Genomic DNA, 24,855 nt, shown 5'->3' with positions numbered 1-24,855 from the left:
TTGGTGATTAAAGAAACATTAATAACCACTGAGTTACGCTCCTCTGCTGCTCTGAATGGCCGTAAAGAGACAATTTCAGAAACTATACAGCATTCAACTCAAGTCCACCCCAATCCAATTTTTTATACATTGCCGAGAAGATTTGAAAATCAGGGCAGGTTGTGCGTGTATGTATGTGCGCGTGTGTGCGTGTGTGTGCGTGCGTGCGTGCGTGCGCGTGCGTGCGTGCGTGCGTGTGCGTGCGTGTGTGTGTGTGTGTGTGTGTGTTTGATGACTAAGGAGTGATGACAAGTTGATGCAAGAGAGTGCATTGTATCAAAAAACAGGAATTATCATACAGGATTGAACCCAATCATCCAGTATCAGAACTCCCAGATTAAGAGGAACATCCTGTCTGGGAATCATAAAAAGGAAAGAAGGAAAAAAAAGGACGGTGACTTTCAGAGAGAAGGAAGCGAGTGTTCTGCGGTGAACTTTGGGCACATTGTGCCTCGCTATCGCCAGGATCTCACTATTTCCTGAAACAAGCTGGGAAGAATTTAAAGAATCAGTATCCATTTCAAAGGGCGATTGAGGTTAGAGTTTTCATAATATGCCGGCAAATTATTCTGAATGTGTAAGGTCATTTTTCTTCTTGGTCAGAGGTCAAACGTGGAGTTTTATTCCTTCGAAAGAAGAAATAAAACTGCGATAGAGAACAACATCCACCATAATAGATTCACATGGTCCAGTGTCACCAGATTTGCTTGCTCTATTTATCCTCATATGATTTTCTATTCTGTTTGATTTTGTTTTGGTGTTCTTCCTCTTTTGCTTCTTGTTAAATGGTGTGTTGGCGGTGTTGTGAGCATGTTGTGGTGGTTGTAGCAACATCTTAGGCATCTGGGTACAGTAGCCTATTACTCAAAGGCAAAATGTCAGCATCTTGAGGCCATTACTTTTAAGCCCAGGGCCCCCCCCCCCCTTCATTAGGATGTTACAGAAATAGTTTAGCAAAGAGAAAATTGATTGGGATGCAATCTCGACACTTCATTTCTTTTTCCATCTGAGGAAGCCAGTGACAGGACACTGTCCATCTGCCTAATGCAACAGAAAATATACCAGCCCTCTCCCGTGCTTTTCACTTATTTCTCCCCCGCAAAAGGCAACAACCTTCAAGGATAAATGCAAATGTCACTTGAGCATGTTAAAGGTCTGAATTGGCACAGATATGCACAAGAGATGAGCACTGTGCTCCGGCAGTGTGCCTGCGTGGCCCCCTCCTCCTCACACTCCTCCACCCGCCCATTCCTCTTTTCATGAACTCTATCTAGTCGGAGGCTGGAGGACATAGATTTTTTTTTTTTTTTTTTTTTCTTTAGACGGAATTATTTACAAATAGCAAATACATCTCAGAGAGCTGATAGGAATCTGTTTGGATTTTGTCTGCAAAATTAAGAGAACAAATACAGACACTAAATAAAGACAGATTTCTAAATAGTCTCTCTTTATATATAGCTCTGCACATTGGCAAACTACACTGCCAAACTGATCAAACACAGACAGTAAATTGTGTCTGTTGATATTCTTATTCCTTCTCCTGGCATCTTCTTATCCCGTCCTGGCAGCAGATGAGAGAGAGAGGACCTCTGTAATTTAAGTCATCCGCGATTTTCACATTTCAAATTAGCTTCACAATAAAGTCTTCTATCTGGCTAACCTGAAAATCTCACACCCCTGTCAAAGGAGCAGAGCGGACCGGCCGATTGTTGCTAGGACGACTATCTGAAATGGGAATCAGATTAACCCTTTCTCAGATCTCCAGACTGGAGCCATCTCTTATTCGGCAGCGAGAGGCCTCTCTGCCATCCCTCTGTGCCTCTGGGAATTCATGATATTCCAGCTGCTCTTAATGTAGCCAACAGAGACAAGATACCACATTAACGAGCCTTGTCCCCACTGTTAGGAATCACACAGAATTAGTTAGACTCGTGGCAGTTATCACAATTGTTCCTTTAGTTAAGCTGTGATAGAAACTTTGAAAATTCTTATCATGTATTATTTAGATTTAATTGTCAATTTCGACTATTTTCTTTGTTTCCTTTTTGTTGGAAACTAAGCAGCAACAAGCCATGACAGTCTCTCAGTGCAGATTTACATAAAGCATCTATAGTGACAATATGTGCTTTGTAAGCATGCTGCATGCAGCAGCCGTCGCAAAAGACAAAGAAATGCACGACGGCAACCGCACACAACATATTTGGGATTAAGACCCAGTGGCGTCACTGCAGCGACGCGCGTCTGCAAATGCAAATGAAAACATTTGTACAACTGGATCAGTTGGCCTAAGTGGCCGAGGCCAGAAGAAATGCAGATTGACAGGCAGAAAATTACGATTTCCCTGGAGCGAGGGAGCATGTGATGAACTGGCTTTATTGAAACAAACTCCTCATCTACACCAGCCCCACAAACGGAGGGATGTGACGTATACGGAGGCTTTTTCCTGTCCAACACAGCACGATGAGGGGAATTTAGAAAATATGCTGACCCCTATTGGCTAGTTTAATATATCGGCTGCAAAAGAAGAGTGCATTTGCATGTAAACAAGTGGCTGTTCTTAACATATTTTTTTTTACGTGAGGTCACCTTTATGATGTGAAAAAGCAAAAAGCTGAATATATTTCTTAAAAAAATAAAAAATAATTCTTATTTATTAGATGTATATTTTAGGTATTTGTAAGTGATATTTAAATGAATATTACAAAACAATAAAATATTTATACAGATAAAGTCTTTAATATCAGTTTACAGAGTATCATCCCTGTCAGAGCCTGTAACCCCCCTGGCCTTCCTCTCTGTGTAGTGTGTTATGGTTTATCCACCCTCTGCCTTCACTCCAGTGGTTTCAATACTCTCCTGGTATTTTTATTTTTATTTTTTTCCTCCTCTGAGCTCTGTTACCGCTCCTCGTGTAAGAGATACAGTGACCAAAACAGTGTAGTCAGCGAGGAAGTGATTACAAACTGATGCTCCAAATTCGCTATAAAATGAAAATCAATATTTCCACAAGTTGCTGCAACATAAAAGATAACCTTCATTGATTTTTCTAGACTTAGACCTCTGTGATAAAATCTAATATAAATTTTCAGCCACACGGATTTGGATCAGAGCGGAGCAGGGGCTGAACGATAAGTTCCGTGCACATCTCTCAGACTTGGATTTTTTCCCCCTTCGCCTTTTCCCTCTTTCAAGGCAGGGCTGTACTATTTATAATTGGCCCTGTGTGAGCAAAAGCTTCTATCAGGAATCTGTTCTAATTTTTATTACTGAGAAGCTAAAGCCTGTTCCAGATAATTTGGAAATTTCAGGGGAATTGTGATAGAGCTGATGGCACAGCCGGACTGACTCCAGAAAGGAGCTAACCTGTAATAGCCTCTGTGGCTGCGCTGATTAAATGTTGCCATAGATGAAAGACCTGCCATCACCGCAATAAATTAACCAATCACACAAATCCCAAGTCGCTACTAATCCCTCCTTGATACCATGATCCTCTGATCAGCTGAAGGAGGTGAAGAAGAAACTGGCTTGTGACACTCAGCCTTCTTCTAACTCCCTGCTTCCCTGTGTAAACAACAAGCTAATGATATCACCACTGACCATTTCACCACCACCGGCTACTCTTAACCCGCTTCATGGTCAGGGCAGGTGAAATCGATACAAACCTTGGTGGGAATGATTATTTTCCTAGTCGCTTTTCGAACCCCCCCACCCCCCATCCCACCCCTCCCCCCAATCCACCCACCACCACCACCACCACCACCAAGGTCACTGACTGGCACTGTATCCGTCTTGATCCCACAGCTGCAGGATTTAGACAACTGAGAGATCAAAACCACTCTGTCTGAATATCTCAAGACATTCACTGGCTTTATACATTCAGCTTTCAGCACCCACTCGCTGTGGAAGTAGTGCCATTTTGAAATGAAAACACCAGTCGCAATATTCCAGTCAAATGATTTTAAACATCTTTGGAATATTTTCACAGTAAACCCAGACTTTCAACAATTCCCCCCCCCCCCCCACTAGAATAAAGACATTTGACTTTCTCATCCCTGCATTACATTTGACCGGCTCCGACCAGGCAACATGTCTCAAATTATTTTGTGAGCCGCTTCCTTTTCAGACCACACTCGCAGTATAAATATATATTTTAATAAAAAACAAGCTTATGCATGGGTTATGTCAAGTTTATATGTTCTCTGTTTCTAACATGGGAGTGAGGATAATGGATTTGTACCTGTTTTACCAGTCAGTTTACAGCAGGCAGCACACTCACACCTTGATAACGTCCATTGCAATTAGTTGTTCACTGCGATGAAACAAATTGCATGTGGTCAACTGGAAATTTCATTAAGGGAGATTTTCCTCAAGCCCTCGTTATCGCTTTGCGTATTAATATTTTCTTAGCCTCAAGGATGGATGGGTTGCAAGGGTCTTTTTTTTTTTTTTTTTTTTTTGAATAAAACGGCCAAAGCCAACTTCACAGTCTGTGTTCTCCCACTGCTATCCATGCTGGCAACATGCTCAGTTAGGTGCTGCATATTTTCTATTGCACCTTGAAATAAGATTCTCTGTCAACATCCTACATAAAGTGGGAAATACCTCCATTTCTCAAGTCTGCTTTTGTGTCATTTTCTCCTCGTCTAAATGGCCACGGTTGCATCTGCTGAAATGAAAAGATACCTACATACTGCTTTCATTCCTTTCACCCCCCCCCCCCCCCCCTCTCTCTCTAAGGCTATAGCATCTGCTATTGGGAGACTAAATAACAGAAATATGCAGGAATTGCACACTAATTCCCTTTAGAGATAGATCTTGGCTGGTGCCCTGTCATAAATCAGAGAATTTCGATATGAAATGAGGCAAGCTGCTCTAATCATTTCTGCATTTCAAATTGGATCACTGGCTCAATCGCTTGGCTTTTAAACTGCTTGCCTAAGAGCAAATGTGAGGTGGGAGATAATTCAGCTGAAATCTCTGCCTGCTCTGTGCGGCAGTTAGTTTACTGCTTGAGTGCAAGAGAATGCTTTTTTCTCCCCTTAGCCCATCTTTCTCTTTTCAACTTTGTTAAATTGACTTTTCATTTTAAAATCGATTAAATTGAGAGAGTCACTGCTGTTCCCGGAATCTTTAAAGGGACACCCATCAGTGTGCGCATGTGCCTTTATTTTGCTGCTGCTATCATGGCGCCGCTATGGGGAATAAATATTTTCTCATTTAAATCACCTTTTATCCTGCTGACTGGACTGTAAGCATCAAAGTCCATGTGCTGCATTAGCTATTACTTATTTCACTCCATTGAAATGCTCACAGCGGTTGTATTTATACTGACTACGGTTGCCGTGGCATGATTACTGTATGTTCAGTTGCTGTTTTAAGACACAGTAAAGCAGACTAATGACTGGCTGCTCAGGATGTTGATCAAGAAGCGATGCTACATTGCACATCTACACAGTATTTGCCTTTTTAAATGAATCTGCTACTGACTAAATCAGAGAGAAGAGGAGTGAAGAATAGACATTCAGAAGGAGGGGGAACTCTATCCATCCTCCATTCTTCAACACCTTCAGGCACATTGAGGTGCTCCAACTCTAAAGCCAAACAGTTTAGTGTAAGCTGTACCTGCCCCGAAGACAAGCAACCCCCTTTCTCCACCCCTGCCTTCTTTGCCTTCCTTTTTTTTCCTCCTTCCATTTTCCTTTTCTTTCTTCTGATATGCTTTCCTTACCTCCCTCTTCCTTCATTTTCTATTAATTCCTCTCCTCTCCTCTCCTCTCCTCTCCTCTCCTCTCCTCTCCTCTCCTCTCCATTTCTACGTCCCCCACACTCAACATATACTGTATATAAAACATCTTCCCTTCCTCTCCACCTTGTCCAGCCCCTCAGCATCAAACTACAATGTCTCCAACTTTCTTTGTAGTGGTGAATGTTTAATTCAACTTCACAAGTAAATGCATGTGTACTTCTGTAACTATGTATAATCCGGATGACCTGAGAACTATTTGAAGTTGTAAACAAGAGAAAACTGAATTTGTAATGCATGTGCTCCAGGACTTAATCATGTCTTGGAGGTAGAGCGCACACACACACACACACACACACACACACACACACACACACACACACACACACACACACACACACACACACACACACACACACACACGTGTACTTCTTGTGTTTGGCTTTGGTCAGGAGACAGAGGAGCCCTGTCGCTTCACTACTCACTGTTTGAATTACTCAAAATTTCCCATTTGAATTCAATTGGGAAGGACTTGTTTGATCTTGTGCATGTAAGTTAGGTCTGACTCCCCGAGCAGCAGGGAGCTGTGTGAGGGAACATAATAGGGAACCCGGAGCCAGTAATGTTCACCTGTATGGATATTACCATGGCCCCTGGGGGTCAAGGTGGCAGGTGGCGTATTCTCTGGACAGATCCACTCTTTCTCTGTTGGGAATAAACATGCAGACAGGGGCATTTCTTCAAAGAGGAAGAAAAGGGAACTCGGGAGTCAATCAGTCAATGGGGTCACAACAAATCCCTGTTCTCATAACCACATATGGAAGACTGGAATCAGTCAGAGGCAGTATATAAAGACAAACAATAAAATAGCAGGCATGATGCTTGAATAAAGCCCCTGACTTTAGATAAACCACGGTGCCCCCTTTAGGTATTGGATTTTAATAATCTTTTGAACTCCCCTCTCTTCTCTGGTGGAGGTCTAAATTTCATGATGCATTAAAATAGCATCTACTGTATGTGATTTTATATTTTGTTCTGTGCAGCCAAACTCACCCCGATTCATAAACTGAGCTCTCTCCATGTCTGAGTGTACAGAACAATAATTATAACAAACACAGTGGAAAGTACAGTACATTAGAAACCACAGGAGATTAAGAACAAAGAGAAGAAACACATGAAATGCCTCGCAAACATAACTTTGTTCTAAATACGAAGAAAGCGAACAAAGGTATCTGTGATTTGCATACCACCTGATCACCTGCACACTGCTGCACTGTTCAATAGTTTGATCCGTGCGTGCACATCAGGGAAATGGGGTCTAACTAAATCTGCTGTAAAAGACCAACAATATTTACACCAAGTTAAGTAAATAAGATAAAGATGGTGAACTTGCCCCTCACTAAATGCATTAGACGTGAACTCTCTTATCAGAGTCTCAGCACACGGACTCTTAAAAGATGGGTTTCCCGAGCTGGAAATGGTCTTTGTTACCCAATTAGTTTGCTGACGACCCCGTGGTATAATATTCCTGCTTTGACAGCCTCATACACATCCATCTAATGAGGCGCTGCTGGACCACCAGGGAGAGAATGGACACTGTCCAGACCTTCATCTCTGCTAGCACCTATCAGCTTTCTTATCTTCAATGCTAACCTTTTTTTGTGTTTGTTTTTTTGTCAGGAGACTTGCATTTTTCTGCTTGGTTGTTCATCCGTCCTGAGTCATTTTGACAGGGCTTTGTCTCCGGCAGGCCCTGAGCCAACTAGGCTGAGGATCAGAGGGCTAAGGCCAGGACAGGGGACAGCGAGGACTTATCAAGGTCTACCAGCAGGGGTTTGCCTCCCTGTGGGGTGGCCGTCCTTCTTTCTTTCTCTGAAGGAGGTGAAGCAAGCCGACCCTCTCTGTTTCTCCACTTCCCTCGCATATGTGACCAGGAGGAAAGAGGAGAGGAAAACGGCAGAATTTCTCAGAGCGACAATGCACAAGTAGAAAGCAATTTGCTGTGAATAATGTATGATTTTTAGAGATGTTCTCGTTATCCTCGTGTTCTAACAAAGCTCAAACTAAAAGTTCCTCACAAAGAGATAATGAGGACAACAGTTTATTTCCATTATCACAGCTGTTAGATGGATTGGTCAACCATCAACAACGTCCATCAAACCCCGTATTGAACTCACTTTGCACTGAAATACCGTGAGGACTATCAGGGGCTTGCAAATGGAAACATTCGAGGATTATCTCCAGCACTTCTCAAGAAAGTTATTTCAACATATCACAAGTTACAAGCATGACAGTGACAGATGGCAAAGCAGCTGGCACCACTCAACTTTGTTTCACTGTTCTTTCTCTCTGCTTCTTCCTCCTCGTTCTTCCTCTTGCGCCTTTGCCACAGTAGAGGTCTGTTGTGTATTGAAAAGTGTTGGATAATCATTCATTTGGGAAGACATATTGCGTACTGTAAAACAAGGCGATATGTGTGAAGCCAGGGACTCGTGAGCTTGACTATTGCTGCCTGTCAGACTCACAGTGTGTAAAGACTGAAACCCTGCTTTGCTTATTTGTTGGCTCCTTTAAACAAGGCTCTATCACAGGTAAAGAGTCATCTCCTCAAATCTGCAACAAGCAGTCATTCAGATTCATAAAACTCTTGCGATAAGTGTGTAAGTGATAGTGTATGACTTATGCTATCCCAAATGGAACAGTTGTTCATGAATGTTAATGTTCATATCAAGCTGTTTGAGCGTGTTCGCAACATACAGAAACTATAACCGTGCAGATACGACATCTCCTCAGTGTGACAGTTTGATATCCAGACTGTGTCCCCCTGATGGGCCACGGGAAGACAGGCGACACCGAGAGCAGTCAGCGGGGACAGGGGACGCCCAGCTCCACCCTTTGAGCCCTGCGGGTGTAAAGAGTGGCCCCCCCAGGACCTAAGGCCTCACTGGGACTTTCAGTCTTCACCGACTTCTGCTCTGCTGTTACTGAACAGTGACTGAACAGACTGTTGGAGGATGACAGCTGCCTGTGTGTCTCTTACAGTTACAGTATGCAGTTACAGGAGAATGGCCACATCTGGAGTCTCTGTGAGGATGGAGTCATGTCATTACGGAGACAGGAACAGTGTGAAATGACGTTTGTCCATCTCTACCAATGATCTGTGGTATAAATTCAAATTTTAACATGGATATTTGTAAATTAATGTATCACAGAGTTGCACATTTGCATGTCAATTCCAGCCACATCAGCAGCACAAGGCAATATGATATGAAACAGGATGAGGGCATCGTTAACTCTTAACTTGAATAAAAGTACCATTTCAGTTCACCATTCAACACTTCAGTAACAGGAATCAGTAAAAATTTGTAAATGGCCATGCTGAGTGATATATTATTACTTATTATTAGAAGTAGTGGAAAGTAATAACAAAATACATTTCAGGAGAAATACTGCATTTTTTACTCTTCTATAAAACAGTTTTCTGCAAATAAAATAGTTTAAAAAAATTATCTAGCTGAAGCTGTTAAAATGCTTCTCATGCATGAATTCATCAGTCGTATTAATTTAATAGTAAAATATATAATTGCAAAAAACTGCTAAGGGGTGTATTTTTATAAACTGGGTACTTTTACTTTGATACTTTAAGTACATTTTGCTGATAATGCATCTTTAATCACATTATTACTGCAGGACTTTTACAGTGTGGCATCAACTACTACTAACAATAAGTGCCTAATAAATGTAGTTGAGTTAAAAAGCACAACATTTAATTTTAATTGGATGCAAGCTGAAGCATTTGATAACTGAGGGAGTTAAAAGATGTTGTGAAAAAATTGATTTATGAGCAACATGGTCCAGATTTTGAGAAAATACTGCCAATATCACCCCAAACCGTGTTTTAAGTTTCAGTACTATTTGCTGTAATTAAAACAAGGAATTTATAAATAAATTCTGACCTAAAAATGCCACATTTACTGCTTAAAAATTATTAAAAGTGTGTGATATTTGTGGCAAAAGCTGGAAACCAAAACTGCGATCAATTTTGCTGCAAATGATCATCATCTTTGTATTTGTGTTTTGATGTAGTCACTGTATCCTTGGCATGTTTGAGGGAACATGCAGCCATTAAAGTGAGCACAAAGCAAATCAGTGAGTCCTGCTCTGCTTATCAGGGGACCTGCCATATCAGTTTGGGTAGTGGTGTTGTGATGTAAGGACAGCAAAATGTCAGGTTCACTTGTAGATCAAGTCAACCATGTATTATCTCTCAAACAGTGGAGCTCGGCTGTGGCCATAATAGCTCTGACTAGCTGACTGACTGAGTGCTTCACGGCTAATGCATGGAGCTGTGGGCGGCAATGAGTTCCAGCCATGCACACAAACTTTGAAAGTGCAGGCTTGGAAACACAAAAAGAGCAAAAAAAACCAGAAAACAACAAAAAAAAAACAATGGTTGTGTGTTTCTTTTGCCACAGCCTGCACCCCCATCTACACTTGACTCACAAGCAGACATCAATGTCATGTTGATCTGGGTTAAAAAGCCCAGATTTAAAGGGCTACTTCAATAAAATGGGCTTGGATGTTTCGTCCTTTTCATGTACGAACATGAAAACCATCGATAATGCCATCGATAAATATATGGATGACATTGAGCAAGGGAAAGCGGAGCAGATAATTACCATTTTACCCATCTGAAGAGACCCCAGCCCTGATATTGGTTTAAACCCAAGAAATAATTGATGCATGCAATCACAAATTGGTTCTCCGCCTAAAATTTGGGCCCATTATTTCATTAGATGAAGCCACATTCTTTGTGCCAAAATTATTTGTGTGTCCAACACAGAAATTCAAATCCTGTTAGTCCTGATAATGTCGGGCGTTTTCAAACCATATCCAAGACAGTGTGACTTTCAGATAGAAAGCACAGGCCACCTTTAAATGCACACATAAATGAAAATGTTTAATGGTTTGTTTGTTTGTGTACATTTTCAGTTGATGCCGTGCATGCGTGATTTAACAGCGATGCTACACAGAGGTCCTATCCTGGGGTGCCTTCTTGCATATGTAATTGGATGTTACTGTAAATAATTGCCTGGGCATGTGCCAGTGTGATGATGGTGATGATTTGTGTGTGTGTCGGCTCATGTGTGACTGTATGTGTGTAGAACATGTGTGCATCATTCTGTATGTTTGTGTGACTTTGTATGTATGTATGTATGTATGTATGTATGTATGTGTGTGTGTGTGTGTGTGTGTGTGTGTGTGTGTGTGTGTGTGTGTGTGTGTGTGTGTGTGTCTGTGTGTGTGTGTCTGTGTCTGTGTGAGAGCGCATCTGCCCCATCCGTACTCCACTCTCAAGTCCCACTGATTCTCCTTTCCAGCCATGTTGAATCCTCTTTTCCTTATCAGGCGAGCCCAGGCCTGCATCAGGCTCTCCTTGCTATGACAGAGGCTACAACAATAGGCCTGCGATACCGCTGCTTAGCGCTGCGTTTCGGAGGGGAAACCTGCCACGGGCGCAGATTAACTACAACACACACACACACAAAATAGATTGCAGCCTCCAAAACAAAACATTTTTCAGAATGCCTCCTCTTGATTAATGAAGCAATGACAAGAAGAAAAATATAATTTCTGAAACAGAAAAATCCGCCACCACTTGTTAAAGTTTAGGGGTAGCTAACAATAAACATATTGGAGGGAGAGGGTGGGCAAAAGGGGTGAGATAAATGGCTTGAGTGATGGGCTGAATAATTTCTGGAGCATTTTTTTGGTTGCACAGGCCCATATTCCTACCCTTGTACTAAATTACACAATAATCACACTCCATCGGTTGACAGCCTCTGCCTCTCTCTCTGTCCCAGGTGAAAATTAGGACAGTATCTTGACATTTTTGCTCTTCTGTAGTCTACAAGCTAAAGCTCTCTGTTCGCAGCCAAAAGCAGCACTCAGCCTGCACGCACACTGATGTGCTCATGTCCTCCCACACACAAGCACATTCATAATCAATATGGACCTAAAACACACACAGTGTGTGTGCACTCAAATAGGTGGAAGCATCACGCACACGTGTCAACATTTAATAGCTATCTGTATGTTTTCACTAACATTTTAGCAAAAATTTGAATTCTGGACCTGTTTCAGTGAGAGACTAAACACCAGTAGACCTAAAAGAACTGATCAAGCCTTTAGAATCAGAGGTTCCTAATACTTAAATTGTATTATTTCTCCACTCCTACCTGTTTCCCCTTAATCTTTCACAGGTTAAAAACATACCCTAAACTTCAACTAGGCCAAGATATTGGCAAAATACAACAGTATCGTAATGATTCAAGGGTAACATTTGTATTCTGCTTAATTAGCCTGTAGCACTTACTGACTTTTATTATGTCCTTGTAACCTGCTGTTCTTCAAATCACTGCCTTTGTCTGAAGACCCAGATTAGATCTGTTTTTATCATAAACCTATGCTCACAGCAACTTTAACTAATATGCAACAATATTAAGACAGTAGATGAGATAAAAACCTGCCTGATAGATCTTAATCTGAAATTAAGCAAGTCTTGTGCATTTCAATTACTTTGTAATCTGCACTAAAAGGCCCTCAAAACACATAAAGAGCAGAATTCTATTGAATCCAGGCTCATTACAGTTGCACCTTGACTAAGCCTCAGTAATTAGCATTGGTAAGGCATTGTACAAGAGGCGGCAACACCCTCATCAACACACATTTACAACAGAGCTCTAAATCTGCTGCTCATTAATAGCTTGCCTCCCAATCAATTATTAACACCTACAATGGAAGCCAGGCTCACCGGGGCCAGGCCTCTTACTCCAGGCAAACTGTGGGCCACCTTCTCCTCCCAGTTCTGTCCAGCATAGGTAATTACCGCTTTTAAAGACACCTGCTACTCAATAGCTTCGACCCAGACTGTTAATTTAGCCCCCCGATTGCAGACATTTATGTCTGAGTGTCACTATTAATTTGCGTTAATTTGGAGAGTGTGAGGAAGCCGGGCGGAGGCGTTGTCGGCAGCCGGCTGAATGTGCTCGTCGCTCACCTGCGCCGGGGCTGCGGCTGTAATTGGAGTCTAATGGTCTGATTGATCAGTGAGAGAAGTGAGGGATGAGACGGCGCTCTGGCAGCTCCATCAGTCAGACAGAGAAAAGGAGGAGGACGAAGAGGAACAGAGCAGGAGAGGCAGCTAACAACAGCAGCACTGAGGCATCTCTTGGGAGTTTTATTCTTTTTGGATTATTTCTCTTTTATTTTTTTGTCTTTTTGTCTGTTATTTGCGTCGACCCTTCTCCTCCTGTCTTCCCTCCTTTTACAAAGTGCTCTGACCTGGGCCAATTACTTACAGTTCACACTCTGGTCTGTCTTTCAGTGTAGTTGAGAGCTTACGGCTGTGTTAAAGTAGAAATTTAAATCCTCATAAAAACTGTTGTATTATGGTTTTAAAAGTATAAAATTAAATGGAAATCATTTCTATATTTGGATAAAAATGTAAACAGTCTACAGGTGATCTATGACTGATAAAGAACGTATAAATCCACCAAAGTAAGGCCAGAAATATGAGCCGTCTAACACAGTGCAATGTGATTGTGTTAACAGGTCTGCAACAGCAATAACTACAACTCCAGTCCCTCATGCCAAGCTGAGCCCCTGGGGTCTACAGACCTGCCACGGCCGACCCATCAGCTGTGAAATCTGCTTTCCCCTTTGATAAACTGTAGAGATGTGACCCTATCTCTGTCCTGCAGATGCCCAGATTTCCTGTCATGCTTTTTTTCCCGCTATTTCTCTCAGACTCGCTCACTTGCTCTCTTTTCATTCTTTCTTTTTCAAGCTTTATACCTCTGTTTCCAGGCCTGCCTGGACAACTGCACGAAACGCTCCACTCGCCGTTCTTTCTCAGCATCATCCATCACTCCGCTCAGTTACTGAGTCCTGTTGTCCACCAGCGGCCAAACCCACACAGGCTCCCACGCCACAGCACATGTAGCTAGGCCAGCTTCAGCACCGGCTCCCATTTGCTGCCTCCAGGGACCGGTAACACCCCTCCTCCCCTCGCCTCCTCCCATCCTTCCACTTCCACAAGACAGCTCCCCAGACACCAACCGAACCCCACGCACTCTCCTCCTAAATGGCTCTGCATGTGCCAAAGTGCCTCTCCTGTCCCGTTTAATGCAAACGCTGCTTAAATTCACTGTATTTTCATTATTTACTGTAAGCCACTTTAAGGAGTCATTACACTTTAGTCCCGCTCTGGGCGACATGCCAAGGATTGAGAAACGGACCTATGCACCGTGCATGGCGGCTCGACAAAAATAGCTTGACCTCTAAAAAGTCATATCTTAAATGACGTGTCTGGATGGAGGGATAAAATATGTTTGATTTCAGAGAGGGCGTATCAATATCTCACCGGCGGGTCATGTGTTTCAAGCATGAGAGAGGTGTCAATCGTGCCACATACCTGACTGCCTTCGGGTAATTCATTCACCTCTATGGTTTCAAAAAAATCTAAGAAAGTAAAAGGAGATTTAATAGTCTGTGGAGGTCACACTTCATAAGAATGACTAAGAGTGCCTCCTAGTTGAGGTAGAGACCCATGAAGCAATGGGCCTTCATTTCTACCTCAAACACTTTCTACCGTTTTCTGACCCTGCTCGGCAGCACCGGCCACCCTGACATGCATCAAAACTAGCCAGGCTTTTTTTTTTTCCTGTCTCTCCTCCCCCTTCTCACTTTGACATTTGTTATTTCAACTTTTGCCTCGCCAGGTGAGCCATCAGGGTTTGTTCCTGTCTCAATGTGTCAGAATCCGAAGATTTGCACAATTCCCTCGACTCCCACTGAACTATCCGAGGTAAATGCAGCACAATATTAAGGATGTTGCCATTGGCAGCGTGTTTAACAAGACAGCAGCTCGATGACTAGAGGCTTGATTAAAAAGAAAAGAAATACAACTATGCTACTGTAAATGAGATGATTCCCTCGTGATGCGCAAAACACAAGAATTTTGCAGTTTCTGGCTTATTCAGCATCTAAAAACCAAAGTTAAAAAAAAAAAAAAAAAAAAAGTTCCACTGAACTCTAAAAGGAGGCTCGGTAAAACAAAACATGCCAGTTGAGTTGACCTAGCCTTTAATGAGAGATAGTGAGAAGCTGCTAACAGCCAGTACCCCATTTGAGAGATGAAACTTAGGAGAGGAGGAGGGCAAGCAGCAAAGCATTGAAAGGGCTCCCATGAGAATAGACACATATGAGATCCTTAAAGGCAATATACCAGAGCTTCCTCCCCTGCTTTTAATTGCGAGGGAGGTTTGGCATATTCTGTAACCCCTCCACAGCCTATTACAGGTGATGACCAGCACCTGCACACTTAAAAAAAAAAAAAAAGGAAAACCCGAGGAGGATCTGGAAAGCAGCGATGAATTCCACAGAGGGCAGTTAGTTAAGAAGGAATCACTCTCGCCTGGAGCGACAATCAGTTTATGCATCCAGTTCAGCTGGTGGTGTGATGAATTTGTAAAGTTTTGTAACTACTGAAAACAACCAAGCACCAAATGTTTGTGGAAGATGCTTTATATGACATCGCTTGGCGAGTCTGAGGGCCATAGAGGGACAGCTGAAGGTTGGTTTCTGATGCCTTTCAGGGAAATTCATGCAGTGATTGTTAGAGAAATATATGGAGTGTGTTACTTTGGAAGGCAACTTGAGGTGTTGCTCTGTCAAATCACTTTTCCGCCCAAGGATAACTGGCTTTACCCTGAGAAGCCATATTTCATGGCTATAATACAGCCTGAGTTATTTAAAGCCACTGATGACTTCAAAACCAAGAGGGGAGCTTAGAAAACAGACAAAACTGCTCTGAAATGATTTAATAAAGTTAAGCGTTTAAGGAATCTGGGAAAACGAGGGGGGATGGCCTCTGAGTCCGAAATCCACCAGGACTTTTCCTTATGTTTCTTAACAGGATGAATGTGAGGCGGGTTATGATTTTAATAGGAATTTCTTAATTAATCCAAATGCAGAGTGGAATATCAAACCCATGGAGGACTTGTCACTCCAGCAGAGCAGCAGGTCAATGCCAGCCTCTGCTGGGATCTTTGAAACAAGAGATATAAAGCTGCTGTGTGCAGGGTAACATCAAAAATAATGGATTGTGACTTCATTCATTTGAAGCCTGGACGGAGCTCCAAATCCACCAATTAAAATGTTTTGTCATAAAATATGCAGATTGAATGGTTAAAACAGATGCACTTCAAAGGCTTGTGTCGAGGGCCAGTTGGATCCCGAACGAGTCACCTCAGTAGGTTTGAATGTCATGGGAGTTACCATTAATACGGTCTTTAAATGTAGGGCTTTCTAGTAATCATGTTAGCATGGCGGCTACAAAGGCAAAGTTTGAACAAATATATTTTATTTTATCCTGGAATTTTTTAGTTAAGGTTTTAGTGCTAACAACACCAACAATTATACAATTATAAAAGTTATAAATTATAACTGGCAAAATTAATATATTAATACATAATATATTCATGTTTTATAGATCAGTGGCGAGTCATTAATGACAATATTTGTGTTGCCAGCAACAGGAAAATTAATTTTGCTTGTGTACTGAAGCACAGCTTCTTTTGTCTTTTATTTTATCTATGGACCCATCACTGGTCATTATGACCCCTTACCTACTTATTTTAATCTGAACACTTATCACTCATTATAATGCCCGCCTCATTATGAACCTTCCAATAATGCCTACAAAATATGGTGTGATGCCCTCAACACATAATTGTCTGGTTGAAAAATTGGATTGGACACAGTTTTCTTCATCTAAATCCAGATGATACGTACACCCTTGTTATTGGCCCTCAACATACTGATAATCAGCAGCAAAATCTACAAATGTCTTTGTAGCTGAAAATCTTGGTAGAACATTCGATCCCAGCTTGAATTTATTTCTCTAGTTTGGTCTTGTTTTTACGAGCGTCTGAACATGTTTTTTTTTTTTTTTTTTTTTTTTTTTTTTTTTACATTATAGCAGTGATAAAGCTTTTATTCCATCACTTCTTGATTATTGCAATGCTCTTTTCACCTGCCTTGATTACTTCATCAATTGTAATCTTAATCCCGGGGTTTAAAGGTTCAGTTTGAAGGATTTAGGGGGATCTATTTGGAGACATGGAATATAATACTCATGTTTTCATCAGTGCATAATCACATGAACCTAAGAACTGTTGTGTTACCTTAGAATGAGCCGTGCATATCTACATATGAAGCAGGTCATCGTCCACAGAACCTGCCATGTTGCACTGCCATGTTTCTACAGTAGCCCAGAAGTGACAAACCAAACGTTGGCTCAGTGGAGGGCGTTCTGCGTTTTTAGTAGGTTTTGTGGCCACTGTATATTCTCTCCGCTTCGAAGGGTAGTATAAAGTGATTCAGGAGGTTGCAATCTGCAACCTCACCACTAGATGCCACTAAATTCTACACACTGCTCCTTTAAATTCAAGCACAAACTAAAGCTACATTCCTTAAGTGGTAAGACGTTCACGTTGCTTTCAGGTGGAATGAGATCCTCAACAAATAGCCTCTTAGCCATCCCAAAGGTTAAAGGTTCAAATCGCGTATTACATACTGTAGACTGCACTTTAGGTTTAGTAACTTAAGATGCTGTTTTAAGGGTGCCTTTCATTCTTGTTTTAATTTGTATTTATTGCAAACAATATTATTATAAAGTGGTACCTAGATGTTAAAAAAATTGTACAGCTGTTGACCAAACAAGGACATACCAGTGCAGTGCTTTCAGTGCTCATCTCGATCTTCCCCTCGAAGGGTCCCCATGTTGTCCCCACAGGGAGCTGCTGTCGGCTGTGGATCCGACGCTCGCCGTCTTTGAGGAACGCGTCCAGCTCTCCTAAAAACACACCAGAACCCAAAGCAGTCAGCCAAAGTGCTCTCTATAGCATACAAGTTCCACATCAAATCACAGTGACGTTCAGTCATTGTCCTCTTCCCTCAAACCTACGTGTGCGATCATATTACTGTGCCAGAGCCATACAGTAAACAGCGAAGGTTAAAGCCAAGCTGTTTCAAAATGGATAAGCAAATCAAGCGAGCATCCATCTGATGGTGTTCCTCAGACACATGTCGTGCTAACCTTACTTGAAAGGTGTCTTGTGTGGAGATAATCTCTCTGAGACAGTGCAGGCTCACTGGCAGGCCTATTTCTGTTGTTCCAGGAAGGCAGGGCCCTTGTTAGTGCTGTGCACAGCTCCAATTAATTAACAGTGGAACCGGATAGCACTGTTAGTACTACCGGTGCTCACCTCCCTGACACCCCCAGCTATCTTATCTCTTAGATTCAGTGTACTTTTTCGGGATGGTGATTAATCAAATAGTTATGATAAACCTCATGGCAGGCTGTGACATAGTTTACAGAGGAGGATGTTTCCCTTGTGTGTGTGTGTGCGTGTGTGTGTGCGCGTGCATGTCCCAAAGGGAAAGTATGCAGCTCTCAATAGTACATTTCCGTCTGGTTGCCTTGACAACACAAAGAAGTCTTGTTGGAGGAAGTCTGATGATTCAGACATCTGTAATGACAAGCTCTATCACTTTTATGAACTTTCTGGACACAAGTTCAACTAACTCAGATGAAATTCCCTTTTATCTGGAGTGAGTCATGTTTGAGAAATGCTCTACATGTGACCAGATTTTGAAGGTCAAAGATTTAGGTCAACTACAGAAGATCATTGTTGTTTTGGGCTCTTTAATTATAATGTCCATCATTATTATGCAAACAAACTCTACATGTGTTGTTAACATTGTGTCTTTTAACCTGTTTGTTAACACATTTGGCTAAGAGCTATTCAGGGCATTGGGTTTCCACTGAATGGGCTGAAGTGATCACTGAACTTTCTGATGCGTATGTGGTATAATGACCTATTCAGCCTTGTTCTATTCTGTAAATATCAACCGTGTATCTGTGGGCCGCTGTTGTGCTCCTCTGTTGTGCTGGTATGGAAATATGCGCTTATGTGCTGCTTTGCATGCATAAACATGATCAAAACATCTGGCTGGTGTTACCACCCGCTACAAATGACACCTTGCTGATCATACACTCATCAATGGTGGTCACGCCTGTAACAATAAAAAGCTAAATGTCAACTGTAATAAAAACTCACTTGTCAGATCAAACCTTTGTTATATGTAGAAAAACAAGTCTAGACATTTTTTTTTTTTTTTTTTTTTTATAGTTAGGAGAGAGTACATAGTTTTGGAATAGATAATCTGTGTTATCTCATTTTTTCCCCTTCCTCTGCCCCCCTCTCCCGTGTTCCTGCTGTTGCATGCTGTTTTCCTGGTACTGCAGTGGAAGGTGGGTAAGCTCATTACAGAGAAATAATTAAACATTGGTGCACAGCTGGTCGTCATCACTGAGAGCAACAGCCACCGCTTGATGCATTCTGTTTGTCCTCAGATAAGACCCACGGCCTTTAACCGCTTGGATGCAAGTTCCTGTTTAGCCCCGCTTGACACACAGCTCAAGCCATCCCCAGCCAACGACTCTGACTCCTTTCTCCTTTTCTTTCTCTTCTGGGTGGGATGATTGGAGTGAAAAGGGGGTAACGGGTAGTGTAGGTGCGAGAAGGAGGGGGGTAAAGAGGGTACGATTCAATTTGTGCGGTCTGTGGTCCACCATGTTTAGGTGCCAGTTGTGTGCATCTCACACCAAATGTTGCCTGAGGACCTTGGCTCACAGATGGCTTGTCACATCTGTTGCAGATACTAGTGGAAGATCTCCACAAAAACACCCGTGGATGAATAATGAGTTCGCTTCATGGAAAGTCTGAGCATTTACAGGTTTACGAACGTTGCAAAAAAATATACTAACAGATGTTTTCTGTTATCAACCGAGCTACTGACAATTTTTTGGAATTATGGCTGCAAAAAAGTATTTACGTCACAGTGATAATTCATTTCCTTACAACCCCCTAAATCCCAACTCTACTACCTATCGTCATTATAAATACAGTTTTAACAAATACAAAAGTCACAGTGTTTAACGCATCAAACTGCAAACAGCAGACAGAACCAAGAGCAAAGCTCATAATGGGTCATTAGGAGATTTAACAGACCCGGCGCCTGTGTTCTCTCTTCAGCGTTCCTCATCATCCAATTCTCAAATGCCACACACTTGGCAAAACATGAGCTCGTGATGTGGCCGTACCCCCTCCTCTGAATCCCAACCAAAACCTCTCCACCACCTTCACCCTCTACCCCCCTACCCGCAAACCACCACCACCTACCCCCCACCCCTCCCTCGATAAGATCATCATCTGTCGCTAGACTCTAGGGTCTGTTCCTGCACTCCACAGATACTTGGCAGACCAATGAATGTCCCTTTGTGTGGAGAGATCCTCCTCAGATAGCACTCAAGATGCTCCACACTGGCATCTGTTTTTTTTTTTTTTTTTTTTTTTGTATGTGTGCATGTGTGTCCTGTCTTTCTTTTCTGTTATGGTGCAGGGAAATAAGGGAACCACGTCTCTCTCCCTTCAATGGCATACGACTGAATGCTAATGAGTTTCTCAGTGGCAGGATGCCAGCCTGCTATGATTTAAAGAAATGGGTGTGGACCATTGACAGACAGAGAGGTGAACTACCACTTTTCACTTTTGAATATTATCATTAGACGTAATGAAACACTTTCTAACAATCCCTTAACATGCAATTTCCCCCTTTTCCCCCATTATGTTGGGAGCCCCATTTCATTCTACAAGCTGACAGTACAGTATTTTCTGCATTAGCTTGTTACAGATGTTTATTAAAGTTGATGAATGATTGCGGTCGAACATACATTTAAGCCCAATACTCATGTTTTGTATAACTGCACTGTACAATACAATCAAATGGAAAAACACCACATGCATGATTCTTGTATGTCGTTTTACATACACATAACAGCATTCATTTTAGCCTTTCAAATGAAATTCAAGCACCTTTGACTTGATTTAGGACTGCAACTCAAACATTCTTCCCTCTATACTTTAATATTCAATGACAGCTTTATGTTTCATATGTTTCTACTAGAAATGTTTCTATTTCTAGATCTGTATTTTCCTAATATCATTTCTGGCCTGGAGTGAGGTCTCCGTTAATGGTCAGAGATGACAAATGACATCATCAACTCGCTACTGCAGATTAACATTTGTTAAAGCAATGGTTCTGCTCGAGCTTTTTTCAACGTGAATTTTACTTTTCTAACTAGTTCAGGGAACCAACTTAAAGGAAAGGAAATTCCCCGCAGCACTAAAAGAAATACCCTAATTATTGACCCAGCTTAATGTTTCGGCCTACTTCACCTTTGTCCAGTTATCATGGGTATATTAGCAGTAAGGGGGGATGTTAAAGGAAAACAAAGAACAACAGAGAAAAGACAAGAGGGAAAATGTGCTTGAACTTCACACAGCAGACGATCCCTCTTGATATCAAGCAGTGCCTTTGAATCAAAGCAAATAAATGACTGCTGTTCAAAGTTCAATAACCTGTGCGTGGCAATTCACAGATGTCCTACTGAATCCTAGTCATCTCCACTGATAGGCCGTGTTATAGAGCCAGCAAATGGGCTATAAATTAATACACCGTGAGAGAGGCATATGGGGTGAAATGGAATGCACTGTATCGGTTCAACAAAAGGTGCCACATCTTTAAAGCAGATATGTGATATGAAATTTTACAGCTGAAGGAGAAATGTCACAGAGCTTTGATAAGAGAGCGATGAACTTTCTCCCCCTCCCACCCAAACTGCTATTATCAGGTCCTAGTGAGCAAAATACATCATTTATAACCCACAGCTCACACTATTATCTTTGAGAAGGGCGCTTGTTTTAATATAGTGGAAGACCCCCACCGGCGTCGCCACTTCGTCTCCCCCTCCTCACACTCTCCCCGCTCGCCTCTACCCCCCTTACCCGCCCTAACCCCACCTAGACGTGGCTGCGTTTGGCCCTGAACAGCGGGGAAAACCGGAGAGACCGTTTGCTGGAGAGCAAGTTTCCAGGCAACCACATGAGTTTGGCCACACGAGGAGGGGGGACTTTAGGGGAGAAGGAGGGGAGGGGAGACTTGGTGGGGGGGGATTTACCCCTTCAGGTCAGGCTTGTTTTCAGGCAATGGACGGCTCGGGGAGAAAGAGTTAAACAAGCAAAAGGGATTAGGGCATTTTAGCTGTGACACTCCACACAGGCTGAGCAGGAGGTTGGGGGGGACGATTATAGAAGGTTGTGGAGGTCCTTTGGATGGAGGACTCTGAGCCTCGTGTTGTTGAAGGGTGCAACAATGCCTGCAAAGTATTGTTTTTGAAACAGTATCAGTATTTTCTGACAAAAAGTTTATTTGGATTCACTGTGCTCAGTGACAAAATCAGTTTTTGTTTTTTTTATAATATCTGCTCTGGAAACAATGGCATTATGCCAAATGACCATGGTAAAGGTTGGGCAAAAGTTCAACATTTTGGCTTTCTCTTAGAGTTCTGTCCTTTAAATGTATGGCTATATCTATAAGCTAGTTAGTTTATCAAAAAAAAAGGAAAAAAAAAAAAAAGGAACGGAAACAGGAGGAAGACGTACCAAGTTTATGTGATTACTTGTGGATTTTGTTTTGTTGTGTTGCCAAAGATATCTTCGCACAGATGTCTATTGAAGTTAGCATGCTAACCGAATAGGTGGACCGTCCTAATATCACAGGTGATACTGAGACCCTTGAGCATCCCGTCTACCCTCAGTCCAACGTGAGAGGGAGAAGAAGTTGCGTTTTGACCTCTTGTTGTTGACAGCGTAGTGTTGATTAGCTGTATGTGATGAATTTGATTAGCTTGTCATTGAGCTATCAACCAAACTGAGGCTTTTTTAAAAAAATTTATGTAGGCTAGCAAACAAACCAGGACTCACTACCGCCCCTCAAGGCACAAAGTGGCATTACAACACTGAAATGACATAGTGCACCTTTAAAGAAATAAAGAAAAGGGAGTTTACAATAGTACAGCTGCACATACACACACTCACACACAACAACTTCAGTCCTGCAGTACATTATCAACACAGAGACTGTTGTTTGGTGTCATTGAACAATTGAAATATACCAGCTGTCAAGCACTCCGTTTCATCAAAAGCCCGGGGAAGTTAGCAGCAGGCTGGCTGACAACAATCTCTGAGACATCCATCTTTGGGGAAGCACTGCAATTTCTATTGATAGCATGTAAAGGGAGACAGCAAAACTTAAAGAATGACTGTCCTCATGCAGAGATATCGCCGTATCGCTGACAACATCTAGAGGACACAGACCACTCCTGCTGGAATCTGATTATTTTAAATGCTTTATTTAAAATTTCAGAACCATCAAAAGGACATTACTCTACCTGGGAGTGTCAGGATGAATGAGTAATTGATGGTATGTGCATTGGGAATGCATGTATTTGAGACAGATGGATAACAAAACTGAGACTTTAGCTGCAAAAAGAAGTTGCTATTTTGTTAGTTCAGTCATCAATTGTGAAAAACACATGACATGAAAGAGTTATATTTTGCAGTGAATACAGGTAAAGATTGGTTTGAAAATTATGGCTGTGCTATGAAATATCTAAACAAATGACTTGTTAGCAGGGAACACAAGTAAACATTGCTGCCTTCTTGATATTTTGCGGTTAATTCAGGAAGAGACTATTTTTAAAGCACTCCTGAATCTTCTCCCAAGTCAATTACAAGACTGCAACTTCCCCTGGGTAACAGGGAATTCTGTTTTTTTCCTGGGTGACCTAGTTGTCTTTTGTGAGTAGGTTTTAGCCGGAGCAGTTTGACAGTCAACAGATAAGATGGATTAAGCTTTTTTTCATCCAGTTTTGATGTGAACAGCGTAAAAGCGGGTTAAATCATTGAGTTTCAGGAGTATTTTTAAATGCCTGGAGATAGCGCGATAAAGGAGCTAAACCTAAGACTTAGGCCGGGAAGGTCAAGGTCGTGGCTTCGGAGAGCAGCTACCTGGCGACGAGGGCCAGCTTTCGTCTCTCTCAGAGCGGGCTGAGCGCCGAAGCCGAGCCCACCTCTCATCACTCCCAGAAAAGATACACGAAAGGAGTGAAACAAAATCCAGGCGAGAGCTCGACGGGCGGCATCAAAGAGCAGTGCACCCTTTGCCTTGTGTGGGTGCCTGTGTGTGTGTGTGTGTGTGTGTGTGTGTGTGTGTGTGTGTGTGTGTGTGTGTGTGTGTGTGTGTGTGTGTGTGTGTGTGTGTGTGTGTGTGTGTGTGTGAGAGAGTGTGTCAGTAAGTAAGTGTGAGAGGGGAGATTGGGGGGGGTTGTTTAGTTCCTGCTTGCATTTGCGTGCATGCATGAATGAGACGGGAGTGTGTGTGTGTGTGTGTGTGTGTGTGTGTGTGTGTGTGTGTGTGTGTGTGTGTGTGTGTGTGTGAGAGCACTGTAAAATATCATTCCTCCATGAGCAACTAGCTCCATAATTATGTTTTGATTATTTGCGAGTACTAAAATAAAACAGCAATTAATCTGTTGATGTAAGACAGAAAACAGAAGTACGGCGTACATATTAAACAACCCAGTTTACAGAGCGATGCACCATTAAAACAAAATCACATTTTGAGAATATGTACAATACCCCCCCCCCCCCTCCCACCACCTCCTCTTCCCACCTCCCCCAAACCTGATCTGAGGCATGCTTCTTAACATGCGCATAGGAGCTGACAGCCGTACAATCACGTGACGCAGCTCAGCCAATCCTGCATTCATTTGAATTTTTAAGCCGCGCGGTGATGAAGCCACTTGAGCCTAAGAAAAGGTAAAGAGGCGACTGAAATAACAAACAAATCAGAGCGATACACCGGGTCAAACGCTGCGTGTAACATGTGCGCTTATCACATCTCACATCTGGCCGACGCTGAGAGGTTTTTGGTTCGAAACATTTCTGAGGGGACATATTTAGACACATTTTGTGGACGTCTATTCCCCCACTGCTCCTCATGTCGGTGACAGGGGAGAGTAATCCTATACACAGGCTGCT

At 42.3% G+C, this 24,855-nt stretch overlaps 1 protein-coding gene across 2 annotated transcripts in view; it reads right to left on the bottom strand.

Annotated features, from left to right (window-relative positions):
- Positions 1-24,855, bottom strand: part of zfpm2a (zinc finger protein, FOG family member 2a) — a 118,258-nt gene that overhangs the window by 45,134 nt on the left and 48,269 nt on the right. For both annotated transcript variants that reach the window (XM_069143447.1, XM_069143446.1), the window contains exon 4: positions 17,578-17,702. In XM_069143447.1, the coding sequence (XP_068999548.1) occupies positions 17,578-17,702 (125 nt within the window). The remainder of the gene's footprint in view (positions 1-17,577; positions 17,703-24,855) is intronic.

The sequence above is a fragment of the Embiotoca jacksoni genome, unplaced genomic scaffold (genome assembly GCF_022577435.1).
Source record: "Embiotoca jacksoni isolate LCO1_2020_lvr unplaced genomic scaffold, fEmbJac1.0.p SCAF_11, whole genome shotgun sequence".
NCBI classification, from domain to species: Eukaryota; Metazoa; Chordata; class Actinopteri; family Embiotocidae; genus Embiotoca; species Embiotoca jacksoni.
The sequence above is the reverse complement of the archived record's forward strand: the minus strand, read 5'-3'. Positions and strand labels throughout refer to the sequence as shown.